Below are 14308 nucleotides of genomic sequence, written 5' to 3' on the forward strand. Positions count from 1 at the left end.
CATGCAACAAAAATCGATTAAGAATCGATTAAGTAGATAAACTGTAAAATAAAAGTTTATATACTAACCTTACGCTGTATGCGCTGTACACGCCTCAATTTGCTATTTAACGACACGTTGTGCCACGCTGCCACTTTGTATGTCAGAATGTTAGATTATAGGACCGGCTATAGTAATTCCACTGCTGTCCGCTAGATTGTTACACTTAATATTCTAAATATCGCGGTGGTTCTATTTGTAAGAGTATTTTACATTACCCGAATTTCTTCTAAATTATGAGAAAAATTATTTACAGAATCTTTTTTTTCAAAAGTTTCCAATTACAAAATATTAAGTAATGTTAAATAAACATAGAATTATGTGGATTAGAGTTAGGCCGATGCTGGAGTCATCTGTTTTATCGACAAAATGTAATTTCACGTACGTGCCATTTTTATTAAAGTATACACCCAAACGGAGAAGGAACAAGTCAACTTTACGGTGAGAAAAAAGATTATATACTTCTATAATTTTTTTTTCTTTTCCAACGTAAAGCTGACTCGTCCCTTCTTGATTTGCGCGTATACTTCAATCCTGGAAAAAGATTTATAATTCTATAGAACCAATAAAAAATAGCATGTACGCGAAAATTAAGTTCTGGTGCAGGTAACTCCAGCATCGCCTTAAGATACTATTAATAATAATATACGATAAAAGTGTCAAAATGTCAAAAATGAAGAAAGAAAGAAAGAGAGAGAGAGAGAGAGAGAGAGAGAGAGAGAGAGAGAGAGAGAGAGAGAGAGAGAGAGAGAGAGAGATTATATCTAAAAATATCCAAAATTATATAGTGCAATACTTTTTATTAGTGCTACGATGTGCAACTATGTGTTATTGATAAGCAACATGGACACACGCACATATGATCTAGCACTAATGAAAAGTATTGCAGTATTATAGTTTTGGATATTTGTAATTATGATCTCTGTATCTATCTACCTATCTCTCTCTCATTTTTTACGCTTTTATATTATTATCAACAGTATCTTAACTTTAATCCATATAATTCTCTGTTTATTGAATACTACTTAATATTGTAATTGGAAATTTTCGGGAAAAAAAAGATTCTGTAAATAATTCTTCCCCTAAGTGTGTGTTACAGTTCTGCAACATTTTTCATCGATGCCGTCAATATATTATTTGCACCTTTAAATACAAAACCTGCTTCTAAATGGATCATAATATACAATTTGGTTCCCTCTTCATACAATTGCGAATTTCAGGCCAACGTAACAGCCGCGAGCTGCATCTCGTCAGATATCGGACGCCAACAATTTGAGCACTTTATTTATTTATTACTATTAGCTTCATGCGTATGGTTGACAACCATAATGATTGATAATGATAACGTATTGACCGGACAATAGCTGCAGCGATCATATATCTTTATTAGTTATGTATCCATAATGTTGATCAGCTGAAACAAAATACAAATTTTATACGATTTAAATCGCAAGTGAAACGTTAGTTATATATATAATTACCTTCGAAAGCGGGTTCGCATGAAAGCATATTCTGCCACAGCATCACCCCGTATTCTCCTTCGGGCATTTTTATCTCGCCCCCATGCCTCCTAAGCAATGTCCTTTTATCTATGAAAGCTATTAAGGAGTCCCAGTTTGTTCCGTGAAAGTGAAGCCGTTTACGAATCTTCTCCTGCGATATACAACGCGTCACGTTATGAAGATTGAAGATTTTAAAAAGTTTCAAAAAGTTCTAAAATATACACTACAAGTTTATTGTTATGCAACTTATAAAACTAAATCATATAAGATCGTACATCCAGAAATGGTTTGAATATCGCGTATCCCATGTTGAAGATAAATGACTGATTCACAATGTGGATACCCTTGAGACGAGTGGGCAAACACTTCTGTATAAAATCTACCAGCATCTTGGCAAAGGTCGGTGTCAGATACGTCAGATGGCTAAGAGATAAACCTTCGACGTCTAAAATGATATGCGTACCCGCGATCTAAGAAACAAAAAATAAAGGTTTCGCGGTTAAGCGCAACGGTTTCACGCATTTATTCATGGAGCGCTCTAGAGATTCTCACAAATTTCTCGCTAAAAGTTTATGACTAATTTTAAATATTTAGCTATATCTTGAAGAAAATCAATTAAAGAAATATTTTCCGCCGACGAACCTGAGTTCTATATTCCACCATCGCCAGAAACAAAATGCATATCAAGCCTTTAAAGAAATCATTGAGCGACACCTCTTTCGGTTTCCACCGTTTTCCGGCCTCGATTACCAACACTCTGCATCCCTCTTTGGTACGAAGCGGCAATGGATATATCAAACCAGCGCAAATTGCAGTCTTCTCTTTGGTGAGCAACAAATCTTTATATATGTGTGGGTAGTTTAAGCGGAATCGATAATACCGTTTCATCTGTTAAGTAAAATGCATGTTTAAACAATTTATTGTTATTGTCAAATTCTGTATTAAACGCACAGAATGCCCTAGAATCAATCGGATGATTTTCGGTTTTAGCCTCAACCTCGGTCAATTTGAAAGTGATTCTTCCTTTGCAAAAAACGTCGAGGAGAATTATTAATTTATATAGCGCATCTTTCCAATTTTTAACATTGAATATCATCATAAGACAGCTTTAAATAAATTTTCAAATACAATTTGGATTACTACTATAAATCTTATTATATACCCAGGCAGCCAAGTCTGTCGAAAGCAGATCTTGTAACGTATCTGCTACAAATTTTGTCGGCATAAAGATTACAGATTTGATGCCGGTTCTGATATACAGGGTATAACTAAAATAAGGGGACAATCTTCGAAGGCGAGCTCCCCACACCAGAACATGAAAAAAAGTTCATATCAACATATATCCGCAAACCCGCTGTTACTGACAAGGGAAGGCCGCGGACCTGGGGTCACCGAATTGAAAAAGGTTTTTATATAGTATAGTACTCTGCCAGAAGAGTATCCCCTTGAGTAAAGGGATAGAGCGCAATGCTCAGCCATTTCCGAGAAAAATCGATTTGAACGATATGTCGTGTACCGGCTCCGTTATGTCGATTACCGAGAAGGCGGTGTAGCTCGGAGCACTAATTGTAAGCGCTAAGGTAGGAATTACAAATGTAAATATTCTGTAACTTTGTTATATTTATAGGAAATCATATATTCTCGTTTAAAAAAAAAATTGTAAGCGCACGACTACTACGCTGCCGACCCGAGTTCAACTCTTGTCCCTCGCACTTTTTTTTAAATTTTTTTTATGTAACCTAGCAATGTTTATTCGTGTAAAATAAAATTAACGTAACCAACAATTTTTTCTCTTTTAAATTTACACTTTCGAAAGGCAATTTTTTTTTAACTTACGCACGAAACTGGAAATAATTTTTATTCAACTTATAACCTTATCATTTTATACATTCCACACGATACAAAATAAAGCGATATGAAATAAAATACCATTATATGAATATAGTTATATAATTTAAAATACAAAATTACAAGTAAATGCGAAAAATTCTTGTGCCAAAACTTTTATTTGTCCTCGTCATCACTATCATCAACACTCTCTACAGATCGGTTACAATTATATCGGATGATATTTGTCGTAGAAACACGTGAAACAGAGAGTTATCTCACACCATGCACACTTTATAAAAGATACATTCCGACACGCATAATGCTTTTTCAAAAATGTTGGAGGAAGGCAAACGCCGTGCGTGCAATACATTACATAGTTGTACAAGAAAATAGTTACAGAGCAAATAAATAAATAAGTTAGACAAGTACCGATAAGCAATCGCTCCGATTGTAAATAGTGAATTTATAAACATTTTATTTATATAAAACATTTTGGGCTGTATCACAGTAACAGTGGGTTTGCGAATATATGTTGATATAAACTTTTTTTCATGTTTCGATAGGGAGCTCGTTCCCGAAGTTTTCCTTATTTTAGTTACACCCTATATTATATAATGTCGACAGAACGCCAACACAGAAGTATAACAGAGTCTGTTTGCAGAACATTAGCGAACTGAATGCGAACGCAGTTGATATCAGTCTGCCGACATGTCTGATTGCATGTGTTACCAACAATCTGCCGACATACTGCTATCATTTTGCTTACTAGATAATTAACTAAAGATGATTTTTTTCATTTGCTTTCTTTCCTGCAATTCAGTTCGCTTTTTATATCCAGTAGTTAATACAGTAGATCATATTTAGTAGTTTAACACTCTCTCTGGCACGTGTATCATTTACGATACGCCCAGAACCTAATCACGCAAGCCAGGTGCAAATGATACCCTGAATAATCAGGTTAAAGCTGTAAAAAAAAAAAGAAAATGGAAAAGCATAAATGCAACAAGTCGTATAGCGACTATAGCGTCTAAAGACTTTGAAACAATCTTAAATATAAAATCTAACTATGATTATTGTCTTTAGAATCGACAATAAAATACAACAACCAGTCAAAAAACAGCCTTGACCTGAGGGCGTATTTTTTTTTATTCCGCTTGGCAGTGAAAGTATAATATAGTAGACAAGAACTATCTGGCTTAATATTCAGGAAAAGAATATAATGCAAAATTAGCCAGAAAATCTGTATGGCACATCCGATTGTTTTAGGACTATAATATAATACTGAACATTTAATTACTACACAGTTGGTTTCATGTACGTAAGCATATAAATTTAAAACGAGATGAAATCGTGATTTAAAGATATTACGAAATTATATGACACACTTACTAGCGAGAAAGCGCTTTTCGCATACCATTTGCATGGGCGCAAGAATGTTACATAGTAGTCTTCCATGTCCGGTAAGCGCAGATCAGGTTCTCCTAAAGAAGAAGGAGATAATAATTTAATGAAAAATTAATTGTTTCAATTCTGCAGTGTGTGCACGAGATATTTCGTATGTAATTTATGCTAACGAAACCAACGGAAAAGTGGGTCAAGGATAAAATGCAAAGACTGCAGTATAATAATGGCACATATCAAATATATAAAATATACCTCGCGTTTCTTTCCATAAGGCAAAGCAATTTACAAACAAAACACAATAATAGATACGATTATCTGATTTTTAAATATTATATTCCTTTCCGGTTTTTCTTCTAGGTATATATACTCCTAAAGGTCAAAGGCCCGAAACTGATGACAATGCAGAATTGATGTATAAACACCAATTTCTCTTGTGAGAGATTTACTTTGTCATATCATGATAATCGCAAATCGTCGTAACGTCAATGATGATTGCGCAAGAACGAAGTTCTAGTAATAGTTCTAGTAATAGTATTATATTATTATATTAGGATATTTTTTAAGAATTTTTGACACACTCTGTGTACCTCTAAAACGCGAGGCCGCAACTTTGAGACCGCACACAGAAGAAAAAAGAAGTGTTAAATCAAGACTTATATTCTTATATATAAGCAAGAATCTATAATCTTGAAATGAGATATAAATTGCGTTGAACGAAGAAAACTTGTTTGAATGGAAAGTTTTATATTTTTATTTCTATTTTACATATCTTCCAACCTTGACTGCGCGCCGACTAAATTTGTCAGACTTGAAACACAGCTCCGGTTGGAGTAGTAAAATCGCCCCCCCCCCCCTACACCTAATTAAATCGATTCGATTTAATTTATGCATCAAAGTATTTATATATGTTTAATCAAGAAAAAAAAGTTGAAATTCTTATAAGAAGATTATAGATTCTTGCTTATATATAAAAATATAAGTCTTGATTTAACACTTCTTTTTTTCTATGCATATATTCATATGAATTTGCTTAATAAAATGACCTCAAAAATCAACTCTTAAAATATCGGTCAATACTCAAAAAACGTCATTATATTCCGGTTATGCTAGTAATTATCGAGTGTTCTGAAAGAATTTCGAATTTTTATTTGTATAGCGAAATAATTTTCATATGACTCGCCCGTAGGCAAGAAGCGTGACTCCGTTAAAGATTATTACGATACAGGCGCGAGCAACTTTCGTTTTTACCCGATTCGTGTGAGCATGGCTGAATTCATACGCCGCGTACGCCGTATATACTTTTACCATTGTTAAATTGACCGTTACGACATGAACGGTAATTGCAAGCAAAATTTCGTTCTAGCTCTAGAAATATTATTCGATTTATCGTCGACTGACGTTCTTCAAGCAAAAGAAAAAAAATTAATCGCCACTTTGCGAGGTAGGGGAATAAAAAAATTAATAGATCCTTATTTTGCGAATTGCATGATTTTCGATGATACGACACTCTTTTATCTAATTGAGCAGATACATCTTGCTAAAATATCGTGTTTCATTGGTGATTACATAAAAGGGAAAATGTTCTTATTCCACTTGTCATCGCGCCTCCTTGCGCGGATTAATTATTTTGAGTTTCTCTTTAATTTTTATAAACACGGAATCTAACGCAACTTGTTTTAATAGTACGTTTCTCTAATTGAGCAATAGCAATTTTAGTGAGAGAAGTCAATATTAGCCGAAGATGAAGAAAAAAAAGGATATCGAGAATGATAACATTTTATTTTCGTGGACGCATTCTTCGTGTGACGTGTAGAAAACCGGTCGGAAAATGAAAAACGAATAGGAGAACGCAGGAAGAAAGTAGCGGCAAGGACATCATGCGGGCGGGCTCTCGATGGATCGTCACACGGGAGAATTGGTTTTGACAAATCATTACTGGTTCACGCGACTACATCTTTTTATCTTACTCTTTGTTCCTTAAGGGCCGGTTTTACCATCTCCGATTAACTGTAACCTTCGATTAAACTCACTCTTCGTCTCTTTCTAAGGGGGACAGTTAGAAAGAGATGAAGAGTGAGTTTAATCAAAGGTTACAGTTAATCGATGTTGGTGAAACTGGCCCTAAGGGGTTACAGGATCTTAACAGAAGCAAAAGTTATGAAAAAATTTGGGGAGTTGTGAAAAGTTGGAAACTAATAGGAGTATAAATTTTTTGTTACGCATGTTTATTAAGTACATTTGACAATATCTTGGTATAAAAAAATTAAATTTTATAGTAAATATTGACATCACTGTGTTTATTTTAATTGTGTTCTGCAAAAGAATCTTGCTTCAACGGTAACTCAATTGGAGTGATCTGAACTTAGTATCAATACATTTTTTTATTTATTAAGATTATAGTTATCGATTTACGGAGACTTTCCGCAAATTTCAAAATCATTTTTATTTATTTACTTTACAAGCTTGGATTTTTCAGTGAAAAGATTAAATTTGATTTTTTGTAACCCAATTGTAACCCATCGTATTTTACAAAATGTTATTTTTCAAAATTTGCTCCGTAAACTGATAAGTAGATATAAATAAAAAAAGATATAAATAAAAAAAAAACATTAATTTAAGATCACTTCTGTTGAGGCTTACCGCTGAAGCATGATTTCTTGCAGAACAAAATTGAAGAGTGTGTGTGTGTGTGTGTGTGTGTGCATACAGTAATGTTAATACAACAGTCGTTTTATTTCGACCTAACTGGCCAGATTAATATATTAATCACAACGTTTCGACCGAATTCCGGTCCTTTTCAAGTGAGGTTCACGCAATCCATCCGCAAATCCGCATACAAAAATCAATTACGTGACTACATCATGCATAACGCAAAGATATCTTGTGCGTCTCGAGACAAAATATAAGAACAGTCTCGAGACACACAAGATATCTTTGCGTTATGCATGATGTAGTCAGGGCACGACGTCAGCGACGTAATTGATTTTTGTATGTGGATTTGCGGATGGATTGCGTGAACCTCACTTGAAAAGGACCGGAATTCGATCGAAACGTTGTGATTAATATATTAATCTGGCCAGTTAGGTCGAAATAAAACGACTGTTGTTTTGAATTATTTACTGGCAAAGGAAGTTTACTTCCATTACTTGTTTGTTAGTAATGTTAATATTTATCATAAAATCTAATTTTTTTATACCAAGATGTTAAATGTACTTAATAGATATATATATATATATAATAGATATACAAAATGTGTAATATACAAATGTGATACACTTGATAAATATATACTTACTATATATATATAACAGATATACTTAATGATATACGTAATAGATATACTTAATAGATATACTTTTAATCGAATTACAAAAAATGTGTACTTTTATTAATTTACAACTTTTTATAGCTCCCCAAGTTTTTTAACTTTTACTCCTATCAGGGTCTTGTAACGCCATAATTAGAGGCATCGATTTTGTCGAAACAACACAGTGACAACTACATTTTTGATACAATTAAGCTTTTGCTACCTGTAAGCAACTCTTTCAGTTCCTTGATACTTTGGGCGACAACTTCCGGCGTCTCCCGCAATTCCTCCTTAGCCTTCTGGAGAAAGAAGTCGCCGGTTTCATTTACTTCAATGGAAAGTTGATGTTCACCAAACATGATCTTCGGGGCGTTCTTCTTCCAGTGCTCATACATTTCTTGTTTGCATATCACCGGCGGAGATTTAATGTTTTCTTTCATGGTCGCGGACGACGCCATTGCATCCAGCTGGATTACAGCACAATGGATATCTGTCAGACAATTTTAGCAAACGAATTATCGCCCGGCAAAGATATATTAACACACACGCTATGTCAGTTTCACAAGCTTTGTGAAGGTAGGAATAATTTTAACGAATGCACGAAAGTGAATTGAGATGCAAGACAAAATTGCCGATTTTATATTATGTTCCATTCCCCATCAGTCGACCATCTGTCGTGTTCATTAGTCTCTGGTCAGCTGTATCGCGGAAGTAGATAAACGGTTATGTGTGCGTGCATATGTATGCGTACTAGAACAAGTTTTGCATCGACTAACACGAGAAGCTGAGTGCAACGTTGAGGTCGTTTGCGGTGAAGCTGTATGCTTCGAGAGATTCCCGAATTCTTCCACTTTTCCTGGTAAAACTAGTTTTACTGTCTGCATTGATTCAGAAAAAAAAAACAAGTCTTCATTCACGATTTAAAAAGCAATCTAAAAATTTATATAAACATTTTAATTAATAATTAAATTTGAAATTTAGTGCATATAATCGTCTAATCTATTTTTTTAAGCATTTAAAAAAATTAATATACATTAATACATATATCTAATTCTTTTACGATATTAATTTTTCGAAGTTTTTAAAAATTTACAATCTTTCCGTTTATAATGTAAAGCCCGTTTTTTTTTTTTTTTTTAGTCATTTTACGAAGTATTACGCTTCGTTCAGCTTTTCCGGCAATGTGACACATTAGAATTCTAATTCTGAATCGCAAATTATTAGTTGAAATCATAAACACTCCAATAGACTTTACACTCTTATCAAGCACACTTCCGAACCCATTTGAGAGATAACAGCTATATTTATTATCTTATGATTATTACACAACTTGTAACCTGTTATTACAACCTATTTTGGTCATTTAATTTTCACTCACTGTTAAGCGAAAATGTCAAGATGCTCATGTTTTCCATCCTATCGTAAAATAAATTTCCAGAATGATTGATTTGACATTCCGCAATTTCCTTGAATGACTCAAGAAACCACACGCTCTCGCTACTCAGCAATTGTTTCATAGAACACAAATATTTCCAGAGAAATATCTTTGTTCATTACTTTATTTTGTCGCTAGCAAATTTGATATGTATTAGTTAATTCTAGTAAGTATAAAATTTAGAGAACTCTTTCCTACTTTGCTATGACTTATTCGATTTATCATACGTTATTTATCCGCTCAATGTACACGTGTATTTTGCAAGAAATAGAATTTTCTCCTCGAAAAGTAAAACTTGTTCATTATTTCTTTCCAGCGAACAAGTTTTTTCTTTGCGGTAATAACGTAAATATGGGTAGAGCTTGTGTAGATGTAAATGATGTACGTTATGTAAAGGGAAAAACCAAACCGTGCTGCTGAAGTATCTATTTGCTCCATTTTTTATAGATCAATCTACTTGTTGATCGGTATGATTATCGTCTTTTTCCGCTATTTATTACGCTATTTAAAGGATTAAAATGTATATTATTACATATACACAGAACTATCTGTATGAACAGAATATATTATTACACGCAGAATTACGTCACTACGTAGAACTGTTCGTGTAAATTTAAATTTGCATAGAGAAGAAAACGGCACTAAAAATTTTGTTAGAAAACATTATTCTAAAAATAAAAAATAAAAGACATTTTCTATATAATAATTCTTACGTATAATCACGCGAGTTGAATACTCACGTCCAGTAGAAGTTTTATATGTGTATATATTTTTGTGAATTAGCGTTAATGAAATCTATCTATTGTTTCACGTGGCATAATCAAATGTTTTAATGAGATGTTTAAAGCGTAGCGGGTAAAGTACAATGGAGGCATTTACATAAACGTACTATATGAATGTCATTAATACTTTAATGAACGAAATTTGAATTATTCATAATTATATTTTTCCAGCGTAACCGTAGTTACTATTGCAACATGAGTTTCGATTTATTGTATTACATATATTATATATGTATTTAATTTTCTAAATTTTTTACTATTATTTTTATTACTTCTATAGATTTCGCTTTTTAATATCACAAAGAGATTAACTATATTAAAAATAAAATATACTTAGATAAGTGATTAGCCACGCATCTGTTTCAATTTATCGTCGAAAAGTTATAAATGCATAACGTAATCATATTTCTCAACAAATAATACTCCGGTAATAACCCCTTCAACTGTATCAAGAAGCAAGTACCTCACTTAATTATTGCAGCGAACAAAAAGGGAAGGTATAGTGTTAAATTTGTAGTGTCAAATTATACACAATTCGAGTCATTTTTAACCATTCCTATAGTTAAACAAAATTGCAACAGTTCCGGCCTTGTGGAAGTATAGAAATCACTTTTTGAAACCTTAAAAATGATACATGAATTTTTAATAATACGGATTAACACAGAAACGCTTTCAAAAACCTTTTTAGACTTAAAAATCCCAGGGTGTTCTAGTAAGTGCTCCAAAAACATGATGTCCGCGCAGTGTTTATTATGTTCTTACTTAATATGTCGTTAATTTAACTAAAACAATTTTAATTTAACTAAACTGATGGAGTAAATAATTATGTTTTTTATTAAAATAATAAATTTTGACACACATAGTAGTTAAAAATAAATTTAAGGTATTGATTTAAATTTTATTCTTTACTTTTAACAGTGTAAATATAGACATTGCAAATAAAGGGGAAAAACAGATATTAATGATATTATGACAAACGCATTTCCGACATACTTAAATACTTATCATTTAGCAAAAGGCGTGCAGGAATTATTAACAAAGTGAAAAGAAATGCGAATACTCACCAGAATATATTACCTCAACGATCTCGCAGAGATCTCGGTCGCGCACCGATCCTCAGAGTCGCGCACACCCTTATTCTCGAAACAATTTTCACGTGTTACAAAACTGTGTGTCTTTCATCACCGAGACTTCGATTCACCCACATCGAGATTCGCGAATATTATCATCAAAAACAGGGACGAGCGCCGCGATGACTGTAGAACCGAGTGTGTTGATTCACCGGTCTTTATCGCTCCCTCGACTCGTCGCGAATGACGCGCGAGCGAATCCCGGAAGGCAGAGAGAAAAGGAAAGACCACCTTTCCTGGGAGGAAAGAGGGTCAGTAACGCTGTGCACGAATCGCCGCGCCGATGAGAACTGCGTCGAAATAATCCAGTCAGAATTATTTCAAAGCCACAGGTCTTCCCCACCTTTACACGTGCGTGTGACGTTGCAAAACGTGCAATCATTCGTGTACAATCATATATGTGCTACCAAGATGCACTTATATTTGAAGAAAACTTCGCTGCTTAAATAACGTGGAAAATTACAAAGATGCGAGGAACAAGATGCAGAATCGAAGAAATCGCGTGATCGTGATGTTTTGAAATATAAATATCTAATTGTAAGTTTCGAGTTTCGAGCGGAATTAAATTACGTGATTATACAAATTAATTTGTAACATCCGGAACAACAATTGCAGACAATTCCAGGAAAAATGGTGTTCGTCCCGAGAGACACGGTAGAGTCTCACGCCAAGCGTACGAATATTTCTTTATTTTATTTCTTCTTTTTTTCTTGTAACACCTAACAACAATAACTTTATTGTCTATGTACAAGATTTGATTTCGAGCAAGTCCGTTAAAGAGATTGATATGAAAAATGAAATGTGTTCGCAAAGATCGAGTAAAAATTTCGTCTACAATATCTATTTTCAGCAAAAAAAATGGTAATTTATTTGCGGTTGTAGAACAAAGAAAAGAATTTGAATCATCGCGCAAGAATATAAGCATACAAATCCACAGAATCTACATATTACGAGATTTGATTGAAACGGAAAATGCGACACCAGAAAAGAGAAAAATGAGGAAGAAATTTTTATGTTCAAAGGTTAAAATATTTTACTGCGCTCTAGGAAATGGCGTAGTCGCGGAAAAATATGAAGCAACGGAGGTCGTGACTGCGGATATCGGGAGTTATATCTCCTTCACTTAAATATAGTTTCGAACTGTTTGCAGTTATTCCCAGGCGTGAATGATCTTGATATTCGGATTGTCGGACCGCTAGATAATTTCGAGTCATTATGGAACTTTTCGGAATGGATTTCGATCGGAATTATTGGTGACCAAGCGAATATGGATCGTGAATAAAAGGAATAGCCTTTGTAACCGTATCTGGAATTTATTATACAACTCATTATCAAATTATACGATTATATTACATAACAACATAGAGCATTAATAAATTAATAGATACAATAGAATATTGATAGAGGTCTAGGCCAAATCGCGAATTTTAATCAACAAACTGCCCTCTTGGACCGGACGTTGACAATGTTTTAACGTTTGAGTGCGATATGAGTAGTAAATCTTCAAATCGCACAGTAACGCTGTTAAAATTCTTTATAAAACATAAGAAACATTTATACTATTTGTCGTGCCGTATACAGGATGTCCCATTATAATCTTTCCGCGCAATTATCTCTGGAACTATTTGTTTGCCCCAACTTTTGTGAACACTTACAGTACTGGTAAAAAGTATTGCATCACTTATGGAGAGGGAATTCGTTACTTTAATGAAGAAAGACGTACATAAATGTTATAAAATTTTATTTTAGTACTGTTATTTTATGCTTTGATAGGACTTTGAGGAAAGAAACAAGATCTTAATAATATAATTGAACAATTATCGTCAATGATAATTATTCAACGTCAATTAAATTATTAAGATCTTTATCTTTTTCTCAAAGTATTCCTATTAAAGCATAAAATAACAGTACTAAAATAAAATTTTATAACATTTATTTATCTTTCGTGTTATCGTCATGTTATCGTCGACGATATGAAACAATGCAATTAAATCATTAAAATCTTTGTGTTTTTTTTTTTTTTCAAAGTATTCCTATCAAAGCATAAAATAACAGTACTGGAATAATATTTTATAACATTTATGTACGTCTTTCTTTATAAAAGTATTTAACGACTTCTTTTCAATAAGCGATACTTTTGATCGGTACTGTATGTATGTTGTAATATAATTTACACAACATTTTATTTTCGGGCACTATTGCAACAGCATATTTTTGAAACCAAATCAGTCAAAAAAGTCTTGTGCCACTTTTCCCTCCGACAAGCAATTATTGAAATATAGTGAAAGCTAAATATTGAAAAATTTACCGAATTTTCCCTGAATATTTTAAAAAATATTGAGTAAATAAAAAATCTTTCGAACGTAAATTGTTCAAATTGATTAATAGAAAAAGATGATAAAATAAAAAGTAGTGGATCCCATTTAACAAAAAAACAAAAGTCACTTTGAAATCTTGGAGGTATCTCCACTTAGACAAGTCTTATGTTCGTAATAGGATGTCCTCGAAACAGAGTAAGTTCTATTTGAAATATTTTCGAATAACAAATAGTTCCGAAGGTAATTGCGTAAAAAGTAAAATGGGACACCCTGTATACGTTACGCATAAGCACAGTATCATGATTTCATCACGATATTATATTTATCATAATCGCATGGAAATCGTATTTATAAATGCCTTACGTGTAAGAATTGATCACATTTATATAATGAGGTAAGTACTTCCGCTTACTGCGAATATGTAGAACTGTAGATTACGAAACAAGTAGATCGAAGTAAGTTACTATTGAAGTATTGTAAGTTACAATCGAAGGAAGTTACGATCGAAGTAAGTTGCAATCGTACACGTGACGTTTTAATAAAAAGCTAAGCAAGTGAAAC

At 33.2% G+C, this 14308-nt stretch overlaps 1 protein-coding gene across 2 annotated transcripts; it reads right to left on the reverse strand.

Annotated features, from left to right (window-relative positions):
* Nucleotides 1–1310: 1310 nt before the first annotated feature.
* LOC139781260 (alpha-tocopherol transfer protein) lies at nt 1311–11702 on the reverse strand. 2 transcript variants are annotated; one of them, XM_071720104.1, is made up of 7 exons: nt 11377–11702; nt 8306–8572; nt 4761–4852; nt 2184–2429; nt 1817–2011; nt 1521–1692; nt 1311–1453 (listed from the first exon to the last, which is right to left on the reverse strand). In XM_071720104.1, exons 2-7 carry the CDS (start codon nt 8538–8540, stop codon nt 1413–1415), a joined length of 981 nt encoding a protein of 326 aa, XP_071576205.1. In that variant the 5' UTR covers nt 8541–8572; nt 11377–11702; the 3' UTR covers nt 1311–1412. The 2 variants fall into 2 exon arrangements, with proteins under 2 accessions (XP_071576205.1, XP_071576202.1); XM_071720101.1 differs by having other exon boundaries at nt 11364–11700.
* Between the last annotated feature and the right edge of the window lie 2606 nt (nt 11703–14308).

This window comes from Temnothorax nylanderi, unplaced genomic scaffold (genome assembly GCF_030848795.1).
Source record: "Temnothorax nylanderi isolate EJ_2023f unplaced genomic scaffold, tnyl_v1.0 TNYL_tig0325_pilon, whole genome shotgun sequence".
NCBI lineage: Eukaryota > Metazoa > Arthropoda > Insecta > Hymenoptera > Formicidae > Temnothorax > Temnothorax nylanderi.

What these genes read in the sequence shown, in the direction of transcription:
- LOC139781260 (XM_071720104.1), bottom strand. Translation starts at nt 8,540, where the DNA reads ATGGCGTCGTCCGCGACCATGAAAGAAAACATTAAATCTCCGCCGGTG. An exon ending in CGAAAAGCGCTTTCTCGCTA is followed by an intron (nt 2,430 to 4,760) that starts GTAAGTGTGTCA and finishes TTTACTTAACAG; the next exon opens with ATGAAACGGTATTATCGATT. An exon ending in TGGTGGAATATAGAACTCAG is followed by an intron (nt 2,012 to 2,183) that starts GTTCGTCGGCGG and finishes TTTGTTTCTTAG; the next exon opens with ATCGCGGGTACGCATATCAT.